The following is a 27,033-nucleotide window of genomic DNA, read 5'->3' on the forward strand; positions in this document are numbered from 1 at the left end:
TCCACTGGCTCCTGGGGCAGATGGCAGAGCTTGTGCCTGGGAGAGAGTTCTCAAAATGACTTGTGGTTGCAAAGGTCGCTCAGTAGCTTTTCCTCCAGCAGCAGTTTTGGAGCTCAGCTGCTCCAGGGGTGAGTCTTCGTGGTTCCACAGGTTCCTTTTTGTGCCTCCTGGAGCACCTCAGCAGACAGCTCTTGTGTTCTTCATCAGTATCCTCATTTAAGAAAAACACTGGTAGACATGTTACAAAACAACCTTTCTAAAAATTGTTCCTAGGTATGAGTGGGAAAATCCCATGACGCATCAAGGCTGAGGCACTCAGCAGGGTGAGGAGATCTCACAAACTCCAGAGAGGCTTCTAGCAGAAGTTATGGGATGTGCTGGAGTTTGCAGGCTCCTGCACCCTTCTGCTGACCCTGAAGTGGCTGCTGCTGAAGACCATGAGCAAAGCTTGTGTTACCTTCAAGTGCAAGACACTGACTACAGAGGGAAAAGGGCTGCAGGCAGGTCTGTGGTCTGTTCACCTGGATGACAGAGATGTGTCTGTCCCTGTCCCACAGGCTTTGGAGCCATCCCCTGCCCACTCAGTACATTCTGTGGTAGAGCTGGTTATCCACTTGCATAGTAGTTTAAAACAAAGACACAGTTTGTGATCAGAGGGTGAGACTGAAGGTGAAGAGAGCTGTGAAAGTGAGGGACAGCTGGTTTTTAATGAGACACTTTAATGTTGGGGGTTCTTCCCCTAACTGGAAATGAAGAACTGACCTATTTAATAGTATAAAAAACCCCAGATTCCAAATTCCCTATTTTTTAATCATTTGCCAGTGCCTTTAACTTTCCTTGTCACTGTGATCTCCTGATACAGAGAAGCTCCCTCTGTGTCATGTATGTACTTTGTGCATGCTCATACTTAGGCACTGGTGGAAAAGACAGCACAGACCAAGGTTCAGCCATGAGCACACAGTGAAGAAGGTGTTTGAGCCTCCTCCTGGAGCCTCCCTGTGCACATGGAAATAGAATGTACTTTGGATAGAAAGCCGAGCTCATCTCCTGGTGTGGATTTGTGAGAAGCAGAATGTGGTCTGTTTTCTGGTCTCGTTTCTGATCACCAGTTCCATTTTTTTTCCTGTGCCAGTCTGAAGCGTTTAGTGGCGAGTGGTCTGTGGGAACATGTGGAGCTGGCAGATTGCAGAGTGCACTCTGGGAGAAGACTCCTTACCTGGAGCCACAGGAATGGCTGAAACATGTGGAAGGATTCCTAAAGGATTCCAGTTATTCAGCAGAATGAAGCGAGTCTGCCCCTGGGTGCAGGGAATAGCCAGAGGTGAGCCTGATGTGTGCATGGATTGTGCAGCAGGGATGGCAGAACCTGAGAGGGGTCTGCTCACACCAGGGACGTGGTGATGGTGGGGAGCAGGAACAGTGGTCCTGTAAGGAAGCTGGGTCAGTGGTAGTGGTGCCCCCCTGGGCAGCTTCCAGCTGCTTCCAAGGGTGGCTTGGTATGGCTGTGGCCTGTTACAGGGAAACAGGCACAGAAAGGGTGAGAGGTGCCAGGGCTGGGGATCAGGGTGAAAACAGAGCCCAGGTTTTGCCAGTCCTAGTCCAGTAGATCAGGCTAAACCAAACTGCCTTCTCCTACCACGCCAGTGTTGGATGGGATGGAATTCAGAGCTTCACAAGGCAATGCCCATCTCTGAGAACTGGGAAAAATACGAGAAATAAGTTATGGAAAAGAAGCAAATTTTGGATGAGGTTGGAAACCTAAAGTGGTTCTATTTGAGCCATTCATCCACCTCACTCTGGTGGCAGAATATCTCCAGGGCTTGGGCAGGCAATTAACTAAAAATAGGCACCTGAGGGAGAATTCAGTCAGCCTGACTAACCGGGATTAGAGAGGATAAGCAAGAAGGTCGGGTGATGGGAAAAGCATCTTTGAAGATTTCTTTGTGGAAATTTTAATTGCAGGCAGCAGAAAATGCCTCCTCAGGGTTGTTCTGTCCCGCCAGCAAAGGTGGTGCAGTGGCAGAGAAAAGAAACGGGGATTTTTTTTCAGTGAACTGCAGGAAATCTTCCCAGCAGCTGCTATTCACCTGTCAGCACGGAAGGAATTAAAGAACAAAGAGCTGAGCTCACAACAAAAGTACTGAAATCATCAATCTACTGGAGGGAGAAAAGGGATTCCAGTTGAAGTGACACCATTTTTCAACACTGAGGGTAAAGAGCAGTGCTGTTGTGAGACACAGAACGGGCTCTGTCACAACACGGTGTGTGGGTATTCTGTCAAGTGAAATTCAGTGGAAGAAAATGCAAGATAACATGCTGTGCCTTCCTACAAATGGATTTTGAGTGAGCTGTAATCCCGTGGGGGAAAAGATCTTCAACCTTTCACAGAGCTCTGGCAATCTGAGCCTGGAAGGACAGGTGAGGTGAGTTAACCCTCTGCTGCCAGGGAATGGCTTGGCTTGGCTATTTGCTAGTGAGCGAGCTGGAATCATTATTAGTAGTGGGACATTAAGTCCTTGGCTTTTTGAGAATCTGGGGTCTGATTTATAAAGGCTGGCAAGTTCATATGCTGTCCTTTTGCTGACTGAAGCTCTATGGGTTTATATATTATAAATATAAATATAGTGCAGTCTTGATGGTTCATATCGCTCTTGGACATCCCCCAAGTCAGCCACACTAAAATATTTATTTAACTGAACCCTCCTGACCAATTACTTGCTGTAGTCACTCCTCTTGTGCTCAGTCTGATGCCACCTGTGATACAGGTGTGCCAGGAACAGAGAGATCACAGTGCAGTGGTTCACAGGGCTCTGCTGGGCTGACTCACAGCCACGTCCTGGCCCCAAACCAAACAAAAACCAAAACCAAACTCTTCGTGGGATGAAGCTTTTTTTTATATCACATAACCAGCACAGTGTCTGCCATTGCCTCATGCACAAAGCCCTGCACATAACACCACAGAACAGATTGCAGGCTGTGCTGCAGCAATCCCCCTCACAGCATGCCAAGGTTACCCTTGTCCCTTACCTCCAGTTGCACTGGCAGGAGCTTGGCTAAGCTGACTTCCACTGGTTTTCCTAATAGCTTGGTACATACCTCCTAATGGACTGGGATTCTCAAGTGCTGTAGCTTTTATGCTCAGTTTTCTCTTATGAACAGGTAAAAGTTAATTATAATATAATCTGTTCTGTGAATTGCACAGTCACTATTTCAAATGGAATTAGTCTCATTGGTTTTAGGCTGGCTGATAAAATACGTGCAGATTAAACTCTGTTGTGGAACAGGAACTTGGAATTCGTGTTCCTGGAAATCAGCTCCAGTGCTGTATCTGACACGCTGCCTTTGCTGGGTTAGACTCTCCTTGCATTGACAAAGGTTATGGCAGTTCTGCTTGTTAGAGTAGCTGTGGAAAGCAAATCACACGTGCAAATCATAGCAAAATGAATTCCATTTATTCTTTGACAGACTACTGGTAGGAAAAAGATGCCTGGCTCTAAGTTTAGCTACCACTGCTAAAGGAATTCCAGTGATGACATCTGTTCAGAGTACAATGCAGGCAGAAAGCAAGAAAGCTGAATGTTCTGCATGGGAGAAGGTGTGTGATGGCATTGCATAAATCTGATAATCCTCACTGGCAGTGAGTGATCAGTTCTGACCATTTATTTCTCAAAAAAATAATCCTCTCAACTCAAGACAGGGATAAGGCTTGCATATAATTGGTAACAGTGTGAAACTCTTTTAATTTGCAAAGAGCAAAGCAATAGAAGACAGGCCTGAGGTATTCAATGCCGGTAAACAGACTGGCTGCAATGCCCTGTTTACCTTTGCTAGGTTAGAGAACAAGAAGGCACTCATTGGACTTGGAAAGGCAACATTTTCCAGTGGAGAAAAGGAAAAAAGTACTGCATTCAACTCGGGGAGATCATTGCCACAGGATATTGCTGAGGTAAATAAATCTTATATTACATTTTGATACAAAAGTCTTATTTGCAGCATTGCTGGCTAACCTAAAACAACCGATCTATGTTCTGGAGAATCAATGGATCGCTAAAGAGTCATTCTGGGAAGAATTACTAAGCTAAATTAAAAATAAAATTCTGGAGTAAAACAGAAGAGGGACAAGCCTGTGACCGAATGAGGCCTGGCTGATGTCACACGGTGGGATCATGGCTCAGCAGGAAGGAATCTGCATCTACTGAAGGGGATGTTCTCTGGGGAGGTGAGGGAGGACAGCATCTGGCTTTGCCCAAGGAGCTAACAGAGTAGAGGTAGATTTTGCATCTTCTAGATTTATGGAGAACAATATTGACAGATTTCCTGGTTTATATTGACCTACAATGGTTCCCCCATGCTGAGGTATGAAGATCTCCCTGTCCATAGACATCAACATGCATCAATGCACAGTGAGTGACCTCCGTATGTCCCCATCTGCAGTACAAGTGCCCAGGAAAAGGGGAGCAGGAGACAATACAGATGTTAAAGGACATCAGTAGCTGGCTGCCACTTCCCAGTGTAACCCTTCTGCCCTGGTAGGCAGTCAGCCCGTGGAAGAGTTTAAGAGGTGGGGCAGGGAGCAAGGGATAGAGGACTTTTAACTTCAGGAGGGAAGGCTCGAGAAGGAGAACAAAAAAGGCCAGTGGAACCAAATGCAAAGTGAAAGGGTGACTGCAGGCCAAAACCCTTAGCATCTGTTAGAACTACTGGTGTTGGGGAAAATGCTTCAGATACACTGACAGTGTACATGAAGGTGGGATCAATTTTTCCTCGATTTCTGGATGTTACCACCATTGAGGTCAAAATACACCTCGAGACTGCTTCCGGGATAAGCCAAAAAGGGTGCTGACCTCGCTGAATGGTTATGGTAAATAACCCCAAACCCCAGAAGCTCATACTCTGTTCCTCATCCAAGGGAACCCAGGGAGCAGGGCCTGCAGCCTGTTCTCACCCACGCCTGGTCTGCCAGTGCTCCATGTCCTGAGCTCCTCACCCAGCTCTCTCACATGCTTTGGTTTCCAGATCTCTTTTCCTGGAGGAGATATTTAAGAGGGCTCTGTCCATACACCACACACCAAGCTAAGCTGTGAGAGCTGCTCCATCCCCTTCACATGGAACAGCCAGCATGAAAAGGTGGGAAGCTGCTGCCTACAGGGGTAGAGGCTGAAGTGGTCCAAAAGCAGTGTATTTCCCCATGGGGGAAGAACATGGTAAGTGAAGAGAAATCAGTGCAACCTGACTTCGTTGTGTAAACAGTGTTCTAGCTACACCAGAGATGAACCCAGTGTATTCTGGTGCCTCCTATTTTTGTAATGGCTGACAGAAACAGATTTGTATTGTGTAAACAATGTTCACTGTAACGAGTTTAACCTAATGGCTCCTGAAGAAAAATGAGGTGACCACGCTGAATTCACTATGTAAACGGGCTTGTTGCTTAACACTGATGTGGAGTAAGCTGTGTTGGGTGATGGGATGAGAGGTAGTGGGGAAGGACAGCCTCTTCCCCATTGGCTTCATACAGAGAGGGTATCCTGACTTCTTCTCCATGTGGAGGTGTTGGCTGGTTTGCCAGAATTGCAGTGTGATAACATGAAATGGAAGCTGGACTCTCCAAAAGTTTAGCCCAAGATGAAAGAGCCTCAGCTCCTTCTCAGGGACAGTCCCTTCCCAGAGAGGAACATAGCTCCAGGATTCTCAGGGAAGGTCAGTGCTAAGCGCGGCTCCTGATTCACAGATTAAAAATTAGATAAAATATATCCAGTCTATTAGCTGAAATCTTTCCTCTGTACAGGACTGGGACTCACATGGGATATCAGCTGTTCCAGTCTACAAGTGCTCCCTCCGAGATCAGAAACCTCCCGTCTGACCCAGCTCTGCAGAGCTTTCACACCCCCAGGGAAGGAAGAGTTGTGCGTTTTTAAGGCTCTCCATCTCCACAAAAGGGTGGCTGAAAGACCTGTTCTCCAGTGCTATTTCCAGCTCATTGGAATGCCTGGTGGAACCGTGGCAGCGTGGTTGTGCTCAAGCTGGAGGTGAAGACGGGGGGCAGTGAATGAAGGGGCCCAAAGTTCAGCGAGGCCCCGGCTCCGGGAGACTCTTGAGGTTGATGTTGCAAAGTGGTGAGCAGTGGCTGCGCCTCCCCCTGCGAGTAGCCCATGACCAATCCCCCCGATGATACAGGTGGATTGCAAGGAGGAAGATTTAGGGGGAGGAAGCCAAGAAGATGAGAAAAGTCCATGTTAGCAGCACAGAGAGCCTCTGAGAGGTTAGCAGGGCTCTTGGAAAGCAAAGCCTCGTCCAGGGCAGGTGGCTGAGGCGAAGAGGACTGAGGCTCACCAGATGAGAGAGACAGGCTGCCAGGGAAGTCTGACAAAAAGCTGTCCACCTCTACTTTGGGTAGTTTCTCAGGCAAATATGAGGTAGATCCAAGCTGATACTTTGGAGGAGGTTGCGGTGGGGAGGAGATGGGAGAAGAAGACTCCAGAGGATAGCTCATTCCCATTGGAAGAGAATTAGGAACCAAAGAATGGGGCATGCCTGAGCTTGGCATGGTTTGAAGATGCGTGCTGTACATGCCCACAGGCAGCATGCCAGGGAAGCTCTTACCACCCATCATGTCTCTGGATGCCATACACAGGACGGGGCTCAGCTCTTCCTTCACTGCGACAGAGGAGCTGCAGCTGAGCAGACCCAACATGTCAACTGGCTCCGTCTTAATCTTCAGCAGTTCCTGGGAGTGGCTTTTCTTCATGTGCCTGGTCAAGTGATCTTTCCTCCCAAACCTCTGGGCACAGTACTGGCACAAGAAGTCCTTCCTGCCCGTGTGCACCACCAAGTGTCTCCGCACGTCCTTCCGGGTGTAGAAGCGCCGGTCGCAGTGGTCACACGGATGCTTCTTTTCCTTCGCCCCGCCGGACGCCCGCCTGGAGTGAGCTTTGAGGTGCTCCAGCAGGACCTGGGTGCTCTCAAAGGTCTGCAGGCACACCTTGCAGCTGAGATCGCCGCTGGCAGCCGCGTGCATGGCCAGGTGTCGCCTGAAGCCCAGCTTGGTGTTGTAGTTCTTGCCGCACTCGGGGCAGTGCAGGGCCTCCTTGTTGGGATCGTGGGTCTGGAGGTGGTTCCGAAGGTGGTCCTTCCGGTGAAACATCTTCTCACAGTACATGCACTGGTGAGGCTTCTGAGCAGAGTGCGTGGCCATATGCCTTTGGGGAGAAAAGCAGGAAAGGTTAGGCAAGCGTCCAGCCCCTGAGGGGGGACACAGGCTACTTCTCCAAAATTTTCCTCGCATCCTACACTTTATGCCACAAAAATCCCAGATGGCATTTTACCACCACTAAAGGTCAGGCACAGGAGCACAACATTTCAGGCAACAGGTACAGAGTCTGTCCCAGCAGTGCCCGCCCTCCCCAGAACGCATCACCTCTGCACAGGGGCACTGCGGCCGCCTCTCCTCAGCTCCTGCCCTCTGCTGAGGCTGCCAAAGGGCAACTGGCAAAGAAAACCTCAGTAGTTTGTGACACAAAATGCTCGTCTGCAGGTTCTGAACGACTTCAGCTCATCAGGAGGATCAGGCTGTGGCCAGGTCTGCTGACAGCCACTGTGCTCTGATTTCACCTTGAGATCTCACACTTTCTGACACTGTGGTTCATCTAGTTTCAAGTTCCCACTGATCACAGTTTAATTATTCTATGTTCTACTTCAGTACATAAATGGCAACTCTACTTCTTCATGCTGGAGCAACAGGTGCCATGGAATTATCCCTGTGGTTAAACTCAGAGGTGGGGCTTAAGAACGCAAATGCTATTCTTGCTTTTCATTTTGTTTTTTAATCTGTGAACTTCACTTTTTGCTTCAATTTCCTCTTTAGTAAAACAGAAAACAGCTCAAGCTCGGGATAAAGAGTTATCTGAGGTTCTCTGGAAGGCGCTTAAAGAGATGCCAAGTATGGTAATGTCTGGGACTCAACTGCTTTGCAAGGTAAAAGGGCATTTCCCCTCCTCCAGCTTCTCAGAAATTCAAGCAAAGACACACGAGGGAGGGGTTTTCCCCTGTCTTCTGGCAGTGTTGGGCAGAGGCACTCACAGGTACCTACCTATAGAGCTTGTACTTGGAAGCAAAGGCCTTGCCACAGTGCAGCTGGGGGCAGTTGTAGGGTCTCTGCTCCGAATGGGAAAGCGTGTGAGTTCTCAGCTTGTCCACGTGAGGGAAGGAGGGCTCCGATAGTTCACACTGGCATTTTCCCTGACTTTCGGTCTCTTCACCTCTTGGTCTGGGGACTAATTTCCAGGCTGTCTCTTCCTCCTCCTGCTTTGCATCTTGAATCCAGTTGGGAACACTGGGAAAAAATGCCGTCATGGCAGGTCTAGTAGAGCAGGGCCATGTCAAGCAGAACTCGAGCCTGCGGGCGGCTCGCTGGGGTGTTGTCCCGGTGCAGTTTTCTGTTGGAGCCCTCTGTGACCAAACTGCTTTAACAGCCAAACTTCTTCATCTGAAATCACAGAAGGCTGGTGTTAAGAAACTGCATCCTTCACCCCTGCACACAGACACGTGTGAGAAGCATTTAACAAGCATTATGAACACGACACGGTCTCCACTATGTTTTTCTTTCTTTTTTCCCTTAACCTGTTACCTGAATAAAAGCATGTTAAGCTTTTTCTGAATTATGGCGTTTTTGCAACTATTAAAAGCCAGTGTTACCTGTTACATGTATTTTCTCCTGAAACACTGTAGAGAGTTGTCTCCTTGTAGCTCTAAATACCTTCCCCCATGTGTTTTTTGGATCGCTGCTCATCCCATTTTTTCATATTCTCACTTGCTCTTGGTCTCTGCTTACACAGAATCCCCTCCTAGAGCTTCTCAGAGAAACAAAGGTTCTCTTGTATTTTTTTCTTTTTTTCACATCCATTCTGCTGCCAGCTTGCTGCTCTGAGCAAACCAACCTGAACCATCACACGTGAGTGAACAGGGCTGGGGAAGAAAACTCACGATTGCCAGCAACATCACACCTTTTCCAGGAAGGCAACAGATGCTGCTCCTCTTCAGGGTGGGATTACTCACTGCATTTTCACTTCTCGACTCTGAGGCAGATTCTGCCTCTCTGGATTAGCAAGTTTTCTACAGGAATGAGCAATTCTTAATCCTTTCTTTTTTTTCTTTGACACTCTCTTCCATTAATAATGGAAGCTCAAACTGTTTCCTGTTCAAAAAATAACAGGTTCCTGTGAGCCCTGCTGGCTTTCATGTTGATGAAGATCTACATTAACATCTCTTAGCAGGTTTTTCTTGAGCTGTGTGTGTCTTGTTGGAGAAGTACAACGTTTTTGAACAGTTCTACCACCACCTCGACTGTTAAACAGCCAGCTGAAATAAAAACGATCTTTCACTTAATTTGGCTGCCCGAGAAACTCTTCTTAAAATAGCATCAAACCCTCAAGCTCTTTCTCACTCCAGGATTGCTTCAGAGGAGGAACTTCCTGCTGCACATCAGCACGAGTGCCAGTTGTGGGCAGGATGTGCAACTGCGACGGAACAAACCAACCCCTGGTAAGAAAGTGCTCAGGGAACGTTGTGGAGAGCTGAAATAAGAATTAGTGTGAGTGAAACATCAGCCCCAATATGGGGTGAGAAACACTGGGAAGTGGGATGACTACAAGAAAAGGTGTTGCCATGAGGTTTGGGAATGCCCACTAAGAACAGAGCTATGGTTTTGTGCACACTCAACCTACGTGGGCAGAGCAGAACAACAAAGGACCCAGAATTGCTGAGGTGCCACTGTGGGACGAGCCACCGTAATGTGACAAACTGCCCCCTTACCCTCCTCAGCCCCTGTGGCTCAAGAGCAGCCTGGCCTTTCTAGGTGCTGCAACCACGAATATTTCCACCTCTGTGAAAAAAAAAAAAACAAAAACGAGCGTTTCTCTACCTCCTGCTCCACAGGTCTCCGGGGAGTCTCCACCACTCTCGCCAGGTCGTTGCTCCTTTCCCTCCGAACTAGCTCGGCCATCTGGGCCAGCTTCAAAGCTACCTGGAAGAAGACGGAGTTGGGGTTTTGGTGTGTTTCCGAGTAAATTATATGGAGGTTTAAGGTGCTGTCGCAACCGCCATGCAAACGGCGGAGGCGGCGGGGGGGGGCCCGCGAGTTGCCCCCGCCCCCCCCCCCGCCGCCTCCGCCGTTTGCCTCGGGAGCCAAACGGGAGACGCACACCCCCCGGAGCGACCCGTGGACGAAGCAACCCCCGTGGAACGCGAACACATCGCCCCTCTCACCCCCAGCCCTGAGGGGAGGGAGGCGGGCCCGGCCTACGCCCCCCCACCCCGCCCCGCATCCTCCTCCTCCTCCTCACACGCCCCCCTGCCCCTGAAGGCACCCCGCCGCCCAGGGGAGGGTGCGGCCGTGCCGCCGCCCCTCGCCGCGGTGCCGCCCCCCTCTCTCGCCCACCCCCTCCCCGCGCTCACCCCGTTCCCCCGGGCCCCGCCAAGCGCGGCTCCGGCCCCGGCCCCGGCGGCGCCATTGCGCGGGGCCTTCTGGGAGTGACGTCACGCCTCGGTGGTGGCCGCCAGAGCGCCGCGCCCGCGGGGCACGACGGGATGGTGGCGCCGGGAATTGGCGGCCGCCGGCGAGGGGGAGCTGCGATGGCGGCGCCGCCGCTGCTGGGGCTGCTCGTTCTTATCCTGCTGCTCCTCCCGGTGACGGCGGCGGGGAGCGGCGCGACGCCCGCCTGGGACCCGGCCGGTTACCTGCTCTACTGCCCCTGCATGGGTGAGGGTCTCCCGCTTCATCCCCGCGGCGCGGTCCCCGAGGTGTCTCCCCTGTGCATCCCCACGGTGCCTCACCCGGTGCATCCCCCCGGGTTCCTTTCCCGGCGCATCCCGCGTTGCATACCTCGGTGCGTTCCCTGGTTCATCCTCCGCTGCGGTCCCCGGTCCCCATCCCCCGGTTGCATCTCCCCGGTGCTCCATCCCCCGCTCCATCCCCGCTCTCGTCCCTCCCGCAGGTCGCTTCGGGAACCAGGCCGAGCACTTTTTGGGAGCCCTGGCCTTCGCCCGCGCCCTCAACCGGACCCTGGCCGTGCCGCCCTGGATCGAGTACCGGCACCACCGCCCGCCCTACACCAACGTGAGCCCCCGGCGGGCGCAGGGAGGGAGCGGGGGGGGGCGGAGGGCAGAGCCGGGACCTCTCCCGGGGCACCAGGGGAGGGACTCCCGGGGATGAGCTGCGGGCGCCAGGGAAGGCTCGGCGGCTCCCCGAGCCCCCGGTTCACGGGCTCTGTCCTCCCCCGCAGCTGCATGTCCCCTACTCGGAGCACTTCAGGCTGGAGCCGCTCCAGCGGTACCACCGCGTCCTCAGCCTGGAGCAGTTCATGGAGCACCTGGCCCCCCTGCACTGGCCGCCCGGACGGCGGGTGGCTTATTGCTTCGAGGCGGCGGCGCAGAGGAGCGCGGACAAAAGCACTTGTCCCATGAAGGTGAGTTATTCCTCGGCCCCGCGGGCGAGGCTTATCTCTGCTGCTTTTCCAAAGGAAAAGACTGACACATTCAGGTCGCCGTTGATTTGTAAATTTGGGAGTTAACCCACCGCAAATGGGTCTTTGTGGTGTTCCTTTCACCGCTTTTGGAGAGGCATGCTTTTCTTTTCATCCTTCATCCTTTTCTTTGTCTCCCAGTGTTTGGGGATCGGGAAGATGGTCTGTGCGATTAGATTTTATCACTTCAGACTTGACTGTGACTGCTCTCTGTTTCCCAGCTGTGGTAGAGTTTTCTAGCCAGTGTTAAAGCAACCTCTCTTAACTACAAGGCTGTAGTGTCCTTCTTTAAAACAGCCTTTGCAATAGTTCTCAGGTAATTTTCCTTTCTGTGCCCTGACCTATGACAGACAGGCTGTTGTATTCCGGCTTCTTTCCTCCCAGAACAGAAAAACTCCAGCTTTGCACTCCAGGATCTTGCTAGATCTGCCTTGCAGGCTCTGTGAATGCACTGAACAAACACTTGTCTTTCCTTTGCAGGATGGAAACCCATTCGGTCCGTTTTGGGATCAGTTCCAAGTGGATTTTGATAAGTCTGAGCTCTTCAAGGGAATTTCCTTCAGTCCTGCTTACAAGGACCATTGGATCCAAAGGTAGCAAGAAGATGGAAAAGTGCTGATAGGCCACTGTGGGCATTTAGTGTCACTCATGAAAACAGTTGTGACTGTGTATTGTGAATTTACATTTTGGGGGAGAGACTGAAGTGCTTAGTTAACGATGTAATTAAAAATCTTAATGTTTTTTCCATTAAATATTTGCTGAGCTCTTCCTGTGGGCACTATTAGGTGTGATTGCACCAAATCAGATTGATTTCTGAGCCAGTAATATTTAATTACAGTGTTTATTCATTATTGTTCATATGTAATTAATCTTCAAAACTAATTTGGTTCTCATTTGCTGATCATCATTTTGCTGGTTACTTTGTGTTGTCAGAGATATCAGCGACTTTAGTGGTTATCAGTAAGTTTGGGTGAAAGAATTGCTCTAGTCTGGGAGGAAAATATGACCTCCCATTTCTTGGTAGCTCCTCACTGAGTCAATGAGGTTCTTAACTTTTTGTCTGTCTGATTAAAAAGTCTGAGGTAAAACACAGCAACCCAAATTTCTTCAATGTCAGTGGGCTTTGTCAGATGGCAAAATGGTTAAAATTGGTCTAAATTTGGAGCAATAGATGGTGCATATTTTGGGATGTTCCTGGTTTCCAATCTAACCTTCACCTCAGTCTTAATGCAGGACGGAGTGTCCAGGATTATGCCGTGTTTCAGACTGCTGGGATTTGGTTTTCCACAGGTTTCCACCCTCTGAGCACCCTGTTCTTGCCTTACCTGGAGCTCCAGCCCAGTTCCCTGTCTTGGAGGAGCACCGGCCCCTCCAGAAGTACATGGAGTGGTCTGATGGAATGGTGAAGAAGGGAGAAGCCTATATCCAGTCTCTGCTGGTCCGGCCCTACGTTGGGATTCACCTGAGGATCGGCTCGGACTGGGTACGGCTCCAACATGGGCTGGTGGCTACTGGGGTGGGGACAAAGCTGACCAGAAAGGAGCTGTGCTGAGACAGCCACCTGATCCCTGCTGGCATTCAGGAGCTCCCTGTGTGTTGGCAGTGCCATTGGGATTCTTTCATACACACAGAGGTTGGGAATGTGGTGGTATTTTCTCACACTTGCCACTTAAATATGGTACTTTGAACCTGAAAGGAGGTTGTTGTGAGATGGGGTTCAGCCTCTTCTCTCAGTGACAAGAAAAGGGGAAATAGCCTCAAATTGCACCAGAGGAGGTTCAGGTTGGATATCAGGGGAAAATTCTTCACTGAAAGAGTGGTTAAGCACTGGCACAGGCTGCTCAGGGCACTGATGGAGTGACCCTGGAAGTGCCCAAAAAACCAAGAAGACGTGGCACTTTGCAATATGGTTTAGTGGGCGTTGGGGGTATTTCATTCAAAGTTTGGACTCGATGATCTTGGAGGCCTTCTCCAACCTTAATAATTCTATGATTCTCTTTTCCTCTTCCAACAGAAAAACGCCTGCAACATGTTGAAGGACGGGACAGCCGGGCCTCACTTCATGGCTTCACCCCAATGTGTGGGCTACGACCGGAGCGCTGCGGTGCCTCTCACCATGGACATGTGCCTGCCAGACCTCAGGGAGATCAAACGTGCTCTCAAGGTCTGGGTGACAAAGATTGAAGCTAAATCCATTTATATCGCTACCGATTCCGAGCCCTACACAACGGAAATACAGCAGTTCTTCCAAGGAAAGGTGAGTCTTCCAGAAACCCATTCTGGCAGGATTGCTTTGGCAAAAATCTCCCTGGGATTCTGGCCCGTGGCTGCTGTGTGTAATAGGTTATGCACAGCCAAACATTGCCATCTCAAAGTGAATTTGACTCATAGCAATAAAAATTATCATGTAAAACTCTTTGTTTCCCCGAGGTTGAAGAGCATTATCTGGCATGGTAGTAAATATCTCCTTGAGAAGGGCTTAAATTAAATAAACCTAAGTGATTTTCAAAAATGTTCTGACACTGATCTAATCATAAATGAGTTATAGGGCAGCATAAGACAAACCCCTCTCTTTCTGTTGTGTATTCCCATTTCTAATACAATCTATTACGCCAAGACATTGGATTGTAACAATAGCTGACTGGATTTATCTGCTTACCTCGTTTCTCTGCAGCTCAAGGTTGTCAGCTTGCAGCCAGAAGTGCCTCAGGTTGATCTGTACATCCTTGGCCAGTCCGATCACTTCATCGGGAACTGCGTCTCTTCCTTCACCGCCTTTGTGAAAAGAGAGCGCGACATCCACGGGAAACCCTCCTCGTTTTTTGGCATGGACCACCCCCCCAGGCTACGGGATGAGTTCTGAGCAAAGGAGGAACAGGCTCTGTGGTTCTCAGGGCTGTGAGCTCAGCCCTTGGTGCTGCAGGCTCCCCCGTGTGCAGTCACTGCCGGGCTGCCCACACCTGCTCCCGCCCTCTGACGCTCCTCACGGTCATTTCTAGACTGTTCTCTCTGACATCTCCTGTATTTCCAACGTGAGGTCAGGTAGAAGTTTTAAATCCTATAGTTTATAGGGAACTGTAAACTACATATAGTTTTTTAAGATGTAGTTTTTTATAGCTCTCCATTCTCACTCTTTGGGGCTCACCAGCGATCATGATGAAGCAGCTGCTCAGATTTCCTCTTCTTTTTTTTAACGTTAAATCTTAACTCTTACCTGGAGATGTTTTGAAGCTTCTTGCTCAAAACTGACCATAATTGGTTCTTTTAATTGCAAAAGTATTGTCAGGCATATCAGGATCCCTGGAAAGGGTGTGCAAGGTGAAGCTCAGAGCTGAAAAAGCTCTGAGTTTTTTGAGGGCAGCTGTTGCCTTACCAGACATGTGTCACTTTAGTGCCTCAGTGTCCCTTTCCCTGTCCAAAGAGATTCCATTCCCAGTGCTGGGGGGCCCTGGATCCCTTCAGCAGTGCTGGAGGAGCACAGTGGGGCACAGTGGCAGCTGCCTGTTCAGCCTCTACGTCGACATGGGGGAAGGCACATGCAGGGACACAGGAGATCTGTCACAGCCAGGCCAGAGGTGGAGATTTAGGGCTTGTAGCTTTGTAGCTGTTGATGTCGGTGAGGTCTGCAGGAGGAGCAAAACTTTGAGCCAGGATTATTAAAGTAGCTGTAGTTGGGTTGGGTATGATGTACTTGGGTCTATGGTAGTGATTTCTGTTTGGTTTTGTACTTTATAAAATAACTCCTCTGAGAGCATCACCCTTGTCTGGGGCGCAGTTCCCAGGGGAGATAACTCTGGAATGTTACTGTTTGTTGATGGGGAAGCAGCAGCCCAGACCTCTCCGTTTGGCCCAGTACGGTTTGGTGCTGGTAACACTGACAGTCCCAACATGGTGAGACTCAACTTGACCGATGCCTTTTGGTGCTTCTGTGACTTCATTTTTTGGTCCAAAGACTGAATACAGAACTGTTCCTTTTTTAAAAATGCCGCTTGTGTGAGTCTGTGGTACTAGAGCTGCTGCCTCCAGTGCCCTGCTGCAGTCCAGACAGTGCTGTTACGGGGGTTTAACTCTACATATCTTTTTTTATGGTGGTCTTTTCCTCCTTGGAGTCACTCTTGAGCATTAAGGAGTTTGAAGGCTGAAGGAAGGGAGGAAAAAAAGGGCTAACTGAGATGATCCCCCAGGTGTCAGGGTGGCAAAGACTCATCTCTTATTTCCTCAGGGCTGGGTTCAAAAATCATGGGATTTGGGGGAAAATCATTGGGTTTGGGGGCCTCTGGGAGCCGGGCTTCTGGAGGCCTTGCTCCTCCTTGGTGTTTCATACAGTTTACTGATCTTGAGTGATGCCCTCAGGGCTGCCATGCCTTGCTGCAGAGCAAGGGGAGCCTTTCCCTGCACTGTTGGGAAGGCGAAGTATTAAAACGTTAGGGCTGGGGTATTTTTAGAAAATAATTAAAAAAGAAAAAAAAGGTATTTTTTGTACTAATAAAAACTTGATTTTGTATTCACTGGTAGTGCCCCGACATTCCTTCCTCCATCACGGGAGTCTGTGGTGGCAGTGCACTGGAGGCACTGCTGCGGTCCAGACAGCGCTGTTACGGGCGAGGGCGAGGAGGCTTCACTCTAAATGCCTTCTATTTGCGGTGGTCTTTTCCTCCTCGGAAACATCCCTGAGCTCTGAAGGAGCTTGGAGGCTCCTGCGGGACGCGCCGGGTCGGGGGCAAGCCCCGGCACTTTGGGGGTTGTTGGAATTGCCCGCGGCGCGGGGAGGAGGGGGGTCAGCGGCCCCTTTGTCCCGGTTCCCGGCGGGAGCGGGGCGGGCGCGGCCGTTGCCAGGGAAGCGCGTCACGGGCGGGCGGGGCGGCCGCGCCGCTTCCGGGCCCGCGGCCGGGCGGCTCCATGGTGACGGCGCAGGTGAGTCCGGCCCGGCCCCGCGCCGCGCCCCGAGCGCCCGACACCCCCCGGCCCGGCCCGTGGGGGCACAACCCGGGCCCTTTGGGCCGCCCCCGCCGCCGCGGCCCGGGCAGCGAGCGAGGGAGGCGGCGGGACTCGCCCGCGGCCGGGCTGCGGTGGCGATGCCGCGGGCGGGTGGCCGCGTTCGGGTGGGTGCCCCCCGCGCTGGCGGTGCTTCCCTCCCGCGGTTCGTTTCCTCCTTGCGCGCTGTCCCCGTCCCCCGAGCGCCCTCGGGTCGCCTCTTCCCTGCAGCGCCCTGTGTCGCAGCTGCGAGGGCGGCGGGTGATGCTCGGGTGGATCCGCCACGGTCCCGGCTCCCCGGGGGAGGGGACACCCGTGGGGTGACCAGAGGTGACCACAGGTGACCACAGGTGACCACAGGTGCTGGGTGTAACCGGGACACACCGCGGCAGTACCGGGGTCCTGCCCGTGGCAGTCCCACCCGGCCTGCGGAGGGTTCGGTGGGGAGGCGAGAGGAGAAACAGCAGCACAAGTATGGTTTGGGTTGGGAGGGTCCATAACCAGGGAGTTGTGAACCCACAAGTATTTGAAAGATTTAAAGGCGAGGAGCAATGGGACGTTTTGAGCTGTATATCTGGGGATGTGCAGAGATGCAAGGGAAGGGTTTGGGCAGCTCCAGAGAAATCTTTCTGGGATGTTTAAGCTCAAGGTAGGAAGTGAAGAGAAGTCAGGACTTGTCAGGGCAGATGGCTGGGGACAGTGTGCCTGGGGCACAGCCAGCCAAGCCAGCACCTCCCAGTGCTGGAAGTTTCTGAGGAGAAGTGGCTACCCCAGCTTGCATTCAGGTTGTGACGTTGCTTATATTTTTTTTCATGCACAACCTTGTGTTTATGAAATAAAAATACTTCCATTTCTGCCCACCCTCCCCTCTTGGGCACCTGGGGCACATCTTCAAGTGCATCCACCTCAGGCTTGACCTTGACATAGGGACGTGCCCCAGGTCACTTTAGGCTGAACTAATTTGATGAAGGAATTCCCCTCTTTGATGGAGAAGAGCGGATGGCACGGCAGCATTCCCAGCTTTCTGGCCATTCCTGTCCAGCTCAAACATTGCCCTAGAGTTTCTGGGGAATACAAACACTGCCAACTAATTGGTTTTACTGTCCAGTTACACACTTGGGTAAGTCTGAGAAGAACCATAATTTGTTATGCTTCCAGTAAACTTCACTGTGGTAGCTAAAATAATTGGAGATGATTCGTGATAGGTTGCTATGAAAATAGCCCAAATCAGGGGTGAAATCAGTTGTTTGTGACTATAAAAAGAGACTTGCAAATGAAATGTGGAAAGGTGTTAAAAGCTGCTCGAGCTCATGTTAAGGAGATACACCCAGAAGAGCAGCAAATGTGCAACATAATTTTTGTTCAATGTATACCTCTGGCAAGGCTAACTTCATTCTGATCATGTAATATTTATCACAGTTGCTTACAAAAGTGGCACTTCTCATCAGAGTAGTATTTTGGATATTCAATATATAAAATAAATCTGTGTTCTGCTTTTCAGAATTGGTGCCTAATTTGAGTATTTACCAGTGTGAACGTGCAGATACGTCACACAGCCATTGTCATGTGACCTTGTCCAAAAAAAATTGTCTCTTGTGAACTTGAATTACAGGAATATCCTTGGTAGCTGTGGCAGGAGAAGTGCTTGTTGATGTATACAAATCCTCAGGATGAGAGGAGGGAGAGTTGCTTTTTGTGATTCTGCCAAGATTTGTCCTCGTTTAACATATTCTTTCAGTGCTGGTGCTCTAGAATTCGTGTTTGCTGTGGGTGGGAGAGGAAGGTCACCTTTATCTGGAGCTGTCACTTAGGAGGGAAATGGTTTTATTCAGTAGCTACCCAAGATTCCTGCAGCAGTGTGAATTCACTGTGCAGGGTGTAAAGTGAATTCTGGATGAGTGTTCAGTTTGGTCAATTCGATGCATATTCCTCAACCCCCTGTTAGCTACTGTGTGCTTCTCTGGGAAGAGCAAGGAGTTTCCTCCCACAAACTGAAGGAAATTCACAAAGCTGTACTGAGGTTTATTAAACATGGTTTTAGCCATGTTTATTTGTTATTCCTGTGTTACTCTTTGCCAGACTGGATATTGGGCGAGAATCGTTGTGGTTCTTTTCTCATCCTCTAGTTCTGAAGTTCCCGGTCGCTTTGTTTGAGGAGCTCTCCTGAGATGTGCAATTATCAAGTAAAAAACAGTTGGACAAAATCCATGTTTCCTGCAGATCCAGATGGGAAGGGAACAGCGAGCACATCCCGAGGAGGCCACACCTGAACATGTGCCAGCTCTACCTGGGGTTCCCAGTGTGTGTTGGTTTTACGCTTAGTTCCAGTTGACAGAAGGACCTCAGAGCTCTTCTTGAAAGATGTTTTGGAAATAAAAAGGCTTATTAGAAACCACGGGGCATTCCCCAAGCTGTGCCATTGAGATCTGCCTTCTGAGGCTTTAGCAGTGACTGCTTTAGCAGGAACACAGGCTTTTTGTTCCATTTTCAAAGGCAGCTCATCGTGCTGGTGACTGGGGGATGCACCAAGTGTGTCCTTTCTCTCTACCCAGAGTTATGATCTTTGAACTGGGTTTATGCAACGTAAATTTAGGTTGATGCTGAATTCTGTAAACCTGATGCAGTTGGAACAGCAGAGCAGGAGCGTGGAGTGATGTCATAGGTCAGTGTGCTTGGGCAGGGCTGGCTTTTGTGGAGAATCCTGGCAGAAGTATAATGCCAAAAGAAAAAATAATAGTGGAATTGTGTGCCAGAGAGAGCAAGGCTGTACTAGATTTTCAAAACAGGAGATTTAAAACAAAAGGCCTGACTGCAAAGAAAATAAATGGCAAAGTATTCTCTTTATAAATAGCTTAAATGGCATTATGATTATTTTTAAGGGTCAAGAAAGAGATCTTTACCAGCTGTAAAAATGTGATTTGATGACCATTTTTTTGCAGCAGAGCTTGTAAAAGTGATACCATTTGATGCACAAGCTTTGGTAAAATAATACTGTTTCAGTTCAGGCCTTTACAGAGTTTTCATGGTGTCCATTATTTTAATTCTCCAAAATCCCTTGCAACTTAATGAATGCAAAATGCTGCTCGAGTAGATGAGTCTTCGGCTTTGTGCAGAAAACTGCCTCCAGACATCCCTGCTTTGTTTTTGTTTCAGGTTTCTAGCACGGGATCATCCACCCCTCGGATCACACCAGCCACAGACCCGCCGTCATGTCCAAGCCAAAGAGCTCCGAGTCCGTGCGGGTGGTGGTGCGCTGCCGGCCCATGAACAGCAAGGAGAAAACTGCTTCCTACGAAAAGGTTGTTAATGTGGATGTCAAGTTAGGGCAGGTCTCAGTGAAGAATCCACGGGGAGCATCTCATGAACTGCCTAAAACTTTCACCTTTGATGCCGTGTATGACTGGAATTCCAAACAGGTCGAACTCTACGATGAGACCTTCAGACCTCTTGTGGACTCTGTTCTGCAGGGGTTTAATGGGACAATTTTTGCCTATGGGCAGACTGGGACAGGGAAAACGTATACGATGGAAGGGGTGCGTGGTGATCCCGAAAAGAGAGGGGTCATCCCCAATTCATTCGATCACATCTTCACCCACATCTCTAGATCTCAAAATCAGCAATACTTAGTTAGAGCGTCTTATTTGGAAATATACCAAGAAGAAATCAGAGACTTGTTATCAAAGGATCAGTCCAAGCGGCTGGAGCTGAAGGAGAGACCAGACACAGGGGTGTTTGTTAAGGATTTGACCACCGTTGTTACGAAAAGCGTCAAAGAGATCGAGCACATCATGAACTTGGGAAACCAGAACCGCTCCGTTGGTGCCACCAACATGAACGAGCACAGCTCTCGATCTCATGCCATTTTCCAGATCACCATTGAGTGCAGTGAGCTGGGACTGGATGGAGAGAATCACATCCGTGTCGGGAAGCTCAACCTGGTCGACCTCGCAGGCAGCGAGCGGCAAGCCAAGACTGGGGCACAGGGGGAAAGGTTAAAGGAAGCTACTAAAATCAACCTCTCTCTCTCAGCTTTGGGCAACGTCATCTCTGCCCTGGTAGATGGGAAAAGCACACACATTCCGTACCGGGACTCCAAGCTGACCAGGTTACTCCAGGACTCGTTAGGTGGCAATGCCAAAACTGTGATGGTGGCCAATATAGGCCCTGCCTCCTACAATGTGGAGGAGACACTGACCACACTGAGATATGCCAACCGTGCCAAAAACATCAAGAACAAGCCACAGGTCAATGAGGATCCTAAGGAGGCTCTGCTACGAGAATTCCAGGAGGAGATTGCTCGACTCAAGGCACAGCTGGAAAAACGGTCTATTGGCAAAAGAAAGAGGAGGGAAAGGAGGAGAGATGGTGGGGAAGAGGAGGAGGACACTGAAGAGGGTGAGGATGAAGGAGATGACAAAGATGACTACTGGAGGGAGCAACAAGAAAAGCTGGAGATTGAGAAGAAAGCTATAGTTGAGGATCACAGCTTGGTAGCAGAAGAAAAGATGAGGCTGTTGAAAGAGAAGGAGAAGAAAATGGAGGATCTGAAGCGAGAGAAGGAAGCGACAGAAATGCTGAGTGCTAAAATCAAGGTAGAATTCTTCCTTGAAAGCAATTTTTCTAGGCTTTGGGGAGAATGGAGGGTTTCCCAATTTGGAAATATATTTCACAAAAAGTTTCCAGGATAGTCACTTTGTGTTTAGATTGGAAGATTTTAAAATAAGCTCTTTCTAGCCAGAAGTTGAAATTTCCACCATTAATTTCATGTTTTAATATTCATGAGTTGTTTCATTGTTCTTATGTCTTAAGAAACTGGCACAACAGAATGTGATGATGCATCTTTTCACAAGCTGTGGCACAAAACATGCCTCATTCTGTCACAGATCATTTAGAAGTTCTTTACAGGGGAGTACACGTTTTGGTTCTCCAGCTTTGCCACACAGTTGCAGCAGTGCCTAATTCTAAGCAAGTTACTGTTTCGTTAATCCCACAGTTTTATAGGAATTTTAAGAAATAGCAATTCTTGTAGCAGCTGCCTTGAAAGAGAAGGTTAAATAAGGGAGCTGCCCTGAAGAAGTTGTATCCATAGAAGAGAAAGTTACATTCTGTGGTCACTGAGAGAAACTTCTGACCTTGGTTTTTCCTTTCAGACAATGGAAAGCAAGCTCCTGGTGGGAGGGAAAAATATTGTGGATCACACAAATGAACAGCAGAAAATCCTGGAACAGAAACGACAGGAAATTGCAGAACAGGTACAAGGAAGGAGATTTGTTATTTTGTATAAAAATCCTTGCTGTGGAACCTTTATAAAACATTGTATCAGGGGAAGCTATAAGAAAATTTTCCCAGGGTTAACCCTAAAATTGGTTTAATGGCAATCATTTATCTGAAAAGAAGGGGGAAGGGCTTGTGTCCTGTTTGTCATTGTTTGAAATATGTAGAGAAGGTTTATGACAGTTTTCTTCTAGCTCTTCCATGTTAAAGACTTGTGTCCTATCTTGATTGGATCTGTCTGTAGGTGAAGAAATAATTGTAAGACCTCCAAGAGTACCAGTTCAGCCATCAGCTCAAAGGAGGGATGTTTACTCTGGGCTAAAAAGTTTATTTTCTATTTTTTATGCAGTTTCTGTTGGTGATTTTTAAATGCAATGACTAGTATGAATTGATAAAAAGAACATTAAAAAACCCCCAGAATCTAAAGATGACATTCCTTTAATTGAAGCCTGAGCACTTATTTACACTGTCTGACTTAAGCAGCAAAATAAGGACAAAGAAGAGTTGTTAATGCTTCTGGTATTTCTAAGGCAAGAGATAGGAAGAACTGGAAGACAAAGGAAAAGCCCTGGAAGGCAGGGCAGTAAACCCACCCTGAGTGTTGGTTTCATGTGTGTCAGCTGGAGGTGACAAGGTGATTGTGGTCTTTAATTCCCTGTGTCACGTTCTTCAGAAACGTCGGGAGCGAGAAATCCAGCAACAGATGGAAAGTCGGGACGAGGAAACACTAGAGCTGAAGGAGACCTATAGTTCCCTTCAGCAAGAGGTGGACATAAAGACCAAAAAACTCAAAAAGGTAAGAAAAAAAATAAATTATTCCTTGTCTAGAGGGCTGGGAACAAAACCAACTCGTGTGTGAAAGTGAGAGCAACATTGGCAAGTGATAAATTTTGGCCCTTGTTGTCTGTTCCAGTTATTTTCCAAGCTGCAAGCTGTGAAGGCAGAGATCCACGATCTCCAAGAAGAGCACATCAAGGAGCGCCAGGAACTGGAACAGACCCAGAATGAACTTACCAGGGAACTAAAGCTAAAGTAAGTCCCCTCACTGTATTAACTGTAACAGAGAGGGCTTCCCTGGGCAGGGAGTGGAGGTAGTGCCTTCCACATACTTGTGGAACAAGATTTAAACATAAGGGAACTAAACCATTCCTCCTTTTCCAGGGCTGTGTTACATCATCAGGAGAGGAGCAGTGAGGAAAGTCACCTGCTAATTATGTTGCTTGTGTATTTCTCATTTTTGTGGTTGCATGTAGGCACCTGATTATTGAAAATTTTATTCCCTTGGAAGAAAAGAATAAGATCATGAACAGATCATTTTTTGATGAAGAGGAAGATCACTGGAAACTGCATCCCATAACCCGTCTGGAGTGAGTGTACTTCTGCTCTTTTCTTGGAATGCAATTACAGGTGACAGGAAACCCTCCAGCTGTGTCAAGAACAAGGGATTGAATTTGGGATTTAAAGTGGCCCTCTAGAGTTTACAGGTTCCTGCTGCACAATAAAATAAAACAATTTATTCCTCTTAGTAGGTTCAGTAAAATAGAAATGTACAGTTAGGAAAATTCTTGGAAGATTGGGATTTTTCTTCCATATGAGCCCAATAATCATATGTAAAATATATATAACAGTACATTCACCATTAAAATAGCAGTACATTCCTATTCCTGCTCCTGCAAATGCAGCCTGGGTAGTTTCTGCTCTCTTGAAACAGATTTCTGCGTGGAATTTGGAGATGTTGCAGCCCATAAACTTCAAGAGGGGCCTTTGTTTTTGGAGTATAACAGACTGAGTCTCTATTTTTCTCTAGTAACCAGCAAATGATGAAAAGACCAGTATCTGCTGTGGGATACAAAAGGCCCCTGAGCCAACATGCCAGGACATCCATGATGGTTCATCCAGAGGCTCGGTACAGGGTAAGCCCCCTTTTTGCCTTTACCCTCCTGATCAGGTGAATCCCAGAGGATTGTGTGTTGTTCTGTGAGATGTAAAATGTCCTGCATACATTTATAACGTACTTCAGAACAAGTTTCTGGAGGGAAAAGTTACAATTTGTATGAAAACACGGAGACTTTGATTCTGCTTTTCCTGTCTCAGGCAGAGAACATCGTGTTACTGGAACTGGACGGGCCCAGCCGAACGACGAGGGACTACGAAGGTCCAGCCATCGCTCCCAAAGTTCAGGCAGCTCTAGAAGCAGCTCTGCAGGATGAAGATGAGATTCAGGTGGACGCCTCGACCTTTGAGAGCACTTCAAATAAAAAATCAAAACCCAGGTGAGTCAGGCCTCCGGTGAGCAGACTGGCCCAGGGGGAGAGGTGCGAGTACAGCCGCTGTCTGTCAGGACCTCTTCTCAGTGAAGTGAAGCCAAGCTTGGCTGCAAAGCAAAGAGAGAGAGAGAGAAAAAAAGGAACACAGAATCATAAAAAATCATTAAGATTGGAAAAGACTTTCAAGATTCAAGTCCAACCTTTGACCAAATCCCACCCTGCCCACTAAGCCGTATTACAAGCTGCCACATCTACTTGTTTTTTGAATATTTTCCAGGGATGGTGGCTCCGCCACTGCCCTGAGTGACCTGTTCCAATGCTTAACCACTCTTTCAGCGAAGAAGTTTTTCCTAATATCCAAACTGAACCTCCTCTGGTACAAATTGAGGCAGTTTCCCCTTGTCCTATCACTTGTTACCCTGGAAAAGAGGCCAATCCCCACCTTGCCACAACCTCGTTTTTGGGAGCTGTGTAGGACATGGGACAGAAGAGAAAGCTAAAACTGATTAGAGAATAAATCCAGTAAAAGAATTGGCTTTTTGAAGATTAATTTTGGAAAGTAACAGGTGACATTGTTAGAGCTTTTTTTTTGTTTATGTTTTCATTTTTACTTCTTTAGGCCGAAAACTGGAAGGAAATCGTCGGGATCCTCGTCAGCAGGCTCCCACAGTTCTCAGCTCTACCCACAGTCACGAGGGCTGGTTCCAAAGTAAAACCAGCAGCTCCTCTCCAGGGAGGGAACAGCCTTTGCCTTCTGGGAGCAGAGACAAATAAAAACCTGCAGAGAGAGCTCCCGGCCAGCCTCCAGCCCCTTTCCCTGGAGATGGCCTTGTTGCTGTTTAACTGACTCGGGCCAGTCCAGGGGCACTGAGCCACAGGAAGATCCGTGCTTGCAATTCAGCATTTGGCCTCTGTGGGAAATGGATTTTAGTTAGGAAATCAAAAATGCATGAGGTACGTTAAAGTGTGTTAGGAGCAATGGGAAGCATGGGGATCACCTCACAGCATCACCGTCCTCCTCCTGCACCAGCCCTTCTGCTGCACTGGGCTTTTTGGCTGTTGGGCAATAAGAAGACAGAGTTGAAAGTCATCTCAACAGGACCATCATTCCAGAACTCCACAGTGAGAACCAAATGAGGCTAAAAAGCAGAGGATCTGCTCGAACTTGACAAGGTGCACAGTTCTTCCTCTTCCTGCTTGAGAGATCTGGGGTTAAGGTGTTGGTCTGAACAGGCAGGATGGCAGCAGCCAGTGTGTCCTCAAAAACACACAGCTGTGCCTCCCTTTAGAGCTGTAGGACAAAAAGGTGTCTTGAAAACAACTCTGTGCTTTCTAGAAAGGAAGCAGTAGAATCTGAAGTCCTTTCCTTGTTTACAGGCATAAGTAAGAGCTCCTCTGTGCTGACCTCCTACAGACCTCACCCCTACCAACAGGAACCACCTTGTCAAGGAACACCTCTGCATGCCAGTGCCAGCTCCACAGCTTTCCTCCTCTCTCTTGCCTCCTGCTTTACCCCTGGCATTTAAAACCAGTGTCCATATGACATCTTTGATGGCATATGGCCATTTTCTCATGTCTCTCACCGTTCATGGGAAATGTAGCATTGGCTCAGAGCTCTTCCTGCCAGGCTCAGGCTCTCCTGTAAGCTGGGCAGAGCACTGGAACATGTAGCTGCCTTTGAGAGCACTCCTGGGAGTATGGTCCCTTCCCTTGGTGTCTAATGAGGTTCAGCATTTGGTGCCTCTTGTGCCTCACCTGTTCCAGGGTTGAGCAGCTTTCCCTCTGCACCTCCCAGCCCATGCAGAGCCCACTGGGAGTAAAAGCAGATCTAACTGAGATTGGATGATGGAAGCTGGTGTTAATTCCAGGGGTTTTACTTTGAAAGCAAGGGAGGAAGAACTGCTTTTGATGGTCTCCTTGCAAAGCTGCCCTATGACTAAAGCAGCCTCCTGTAATGCCGCAGGCTCGTGTAGCAGGCTAGAGGGAGGTGGAACTCCACGCTAAGGACAGAGTAAGGTGTCCCTGTCTAGTGTCCCACAGCTCATTTGTAAGTTTTAGTTCGCTGTATATTGAGACTTGGGATGTTACTTTTTCTGGTTGCTCTTGGCTGTCATCCTGTGAACGTTTTTACCTGTTCCCCTCACTGACGACTTCCTCCAGACTGACACGTGTGAGTGTGTGAGGACTTGCCTGGTTGTAGAAATGCTCTGATGTGTGGACTCTGCCTTGTGCTTGTTAAGTGTCCATGGAGTGACTTCACCCAGGCTGGAGAACTCTGTTCTGCTGACCCCCTGAGCAGGAGGAACCGAGCGCTCAGCACAGCTCACCTCTGCATCCTGCAGGCACGGTGCCCAGGTGAGCCAGCTGCCCAGGTGGGCCCCTAAACACCAACTTGGCTGCTGCAACCCATGGACTGCTTCCCTGGGCCACAAGGTTAATATATGGATACACATATATGCACATATAAATATATATATATATTAGTTTTGGTGGAGGAAGGAGGAGTTTGCTTATAATTGAGAGAGCAGGCACATGACCAATTTCTTTCAACCTGAACATGGAATCCCGGCATAATCTTCCTTTTTATAAAGCACTGTTTATATCCAGAGAGCCTTTTAATTGGTTTTTGTTGCATAATATAACATCACCTTCTCTGCCCTCTCCTCCCTCTTTCTCCCCAGCACATAATCTTCTGTGCTGGGACATTTTAAAAGATGATTGTATGGAGTAAGTGCTCAGAGAATGGAAATGAAACAAGCGGGGTTTAAAACCTTCAAATAACAGCACAGTATATAACCACGTCTATGTACATACCTGTGTACACATGTTTTATGTGAATAATGCATACACGGACACCTCTGTGTCTGCACATGTGCACACTCTTCCTCAGTTGCTACTATTCCATAGGGAATTCTATATTAAACTCATATGCTGGAAACTGCCCTCGTGGCAGGGCTGGTGCCATGGGACTCTGCAGTGCAAACCTGATTTCATGTTGATGA

General features: G+C 48.8%; 3 protein-coding genes and 1 long non-coding RNA gene across 6 annotated transcripts; 3 read left to right on the plus strand and 1 right to left on the minus strand.

Moving 5' to 3' along the window:
• Window positions 1–153: 153 nt before the first annotated feature.
• On the plus strand, window positions 154–3,934 carry LOC116795174. Its single transcript, XR_004359980.1, has 4 exons — window positions 154–504; window positions 1,133–1,321; window positions 1,963–2,423; window positions 3,832–3,934. It is a non-coding gene; the product is annotated as an uncharacterized LOC116795174 (long non-coding RNA).
• Window positions 3,431–10,516, minus strand: PLAGL2 (PLAG1 like zinc finger 2). Its single transcript, XM_032704597.1, has 4 exons — window positions 10,450–10,516; window positions 9,917–10,018; window positions 8,087–8,482; window positions 3,431–7,196 (listed from the first exon to the last, which is right to left on the minus strand). The coding sequence occupies exons 3-4, from the start codon at window positions 8,347–8,349 to the stop codon at window positions 5,975–5,977; spliced, it is 1,485 nt and encodes a 494-aa protein (XP_032560488.1). The 5' UTR covers window positions 8,350–8,482; window positions 9,917–10,018; window positions 10,450–10,516; the 3' UTR covers window positions 3,431–5,974.
• Window positions 10,517–10,554: 38 nt separating this feature from the next.
• POFUT1 (protein O-fucosyltransferase 1) lies at window positions 10,555–15,970 on the plus strand. Its single transcript, XM_032704598.1, has 7 exons — window positions 10,555–10,753; window positions 10,989–11,110; window positions 11,277–11,459; window positions 11,997–12,109; window positions 12,807–12,999; window positions 13,531–13,773; window positions 14,191–15,970. The coding sequence occupies exons 1-7, from the start codon at window positions 10,582–10,584 to the stop codon at window positions 14,377–14,379; spliced, it is 1,215 nt and encodes a 404-aa protein (XP_032560489.1). The 5' UTR covers window positions 10,555–10,581; the 3' UTR covers window positions 14,380–15,970.
• A 395-nt stretch (window positions 15,971–16,365) lies between these two features.
• Window positions 16,366–26,637, plus strand: KIF3B (kinesin family member 3B). 3 transcript variants are annotated; one of them, XM_032705049.1, is made up of 9 exons: window positions 16,366–16,430; window positions 19,644–21,082; window positions 21,641–21,742; window positions 22,438–22,560; window positions 22,678–22,796; window positions 23,018–23,131; window positions 23,572–23,677; window positions 23,859–24,037; window positions 24,651–26,637. In XM_032705049.1, exons 2-9 carry the CDS (start codon window positions 19,700–19,702, stop codon window positions 24,742–24,744), a joined length of 2,220 nt encoding a protein of 739 aa, XP_032560940.1. In that variant the 5' UTR covers window positions 16,366–16,430; window positions 19,644–19,699; the 3' UTR covers window positions 24,745–26,637. The 3 variants fall into 3 exon arrangements, with proteins under 3 accessions (XP_032560940.1, XP_032560941.1, XP_032560942.1); XM_032705050.1 differs by lacking the exon at window positions 16,366–16,430 and adding an exon at window positions 16,541–16,618 and having other exon boundaries at window positions 24,651–25,200; XM_032705051.1 differs by lacking the exon at window positions 16,366–16,430 and adding an exon at window positions 17,356–17,610 and having other exon boundaries at window positions 24,651–25,200.
• Window positions 26,638–27,033: the final 396 nt, after the last annotated feature.

Source organism: Chiroxiphia lanceolata, chromosome 17 (genome assembly GCF_009829145.1).
Source record: "Chiroxiphia lanceolata isolate bChiLan1 chromosome 17, bChiLan1.pri, whole genome shotgun sequence".
Taxonomy (NCBI): Eukaryota; Metazoa; Chordata; class Aves; order Passeriformes; family Pipridae; genus Chiroxiphia; species Chiroxiphia lanceolata.

Bases quoted from the DNA above. Each gene is read 5' to 3' on its own strand.
- PLAGL2 (XM_032704597.1), bottom strand. From the start codon at position 8,349: ATGACGGCATTTTTTCCCAGTGTTCCCAACTGGATTCAAGATGCAAAG. The intron at 7,197-8,086 runs GTAGGTACCTGT...TTCTCCCCAAAG, and splicing joins TCCAAGTACAAGCTCTATAG to GCATATGGCCACGCACTCTG.
- POFUT1 (XM_032704598.1), top strand. From the start codon at position 10,582: ATGGTGGCGCCGGGAATTGGCGGCCGCCGGCGAGGGGGAGCTGCGATG. The intron at 10,754-10,988 runs GTGAGGGTCTCC...TCCCTCCCGCAG, and splicing joins GCTCTACTGCCCCTGCATGG to GTCGCTTCGGGAACCAGGCC. The intron at 12,110-12,806 runs GTAGCAAGAAGA...GGTTTTCCACAG, and splicing joins AAGGACCATTGGATCCAAAG to GTTTCCACCCTCTGAGCACC.
- KIF3B (XM_032705049.1), top strand. From the start codon at position 19,700: ATGTCCAAGCCAAAGAGCTCCGAGTCCGTGCGGGTGGTGGTGCGCTGC. The intron at 21,743-22,437 runs GTACAAGGAAGG...CACGTTCTTCAG, and splicing joins GACAGGAAATTGCAGAACAG to AAACGTCGGGAGCGAGAAAT. The intron at 23,132-23,571 runs GTGAGTGTACTT...ATTTTTCTCTAG, and splicing joins CATCCCATAACCCGTCTGGA to TAACCAGCAAATGATGAAAA.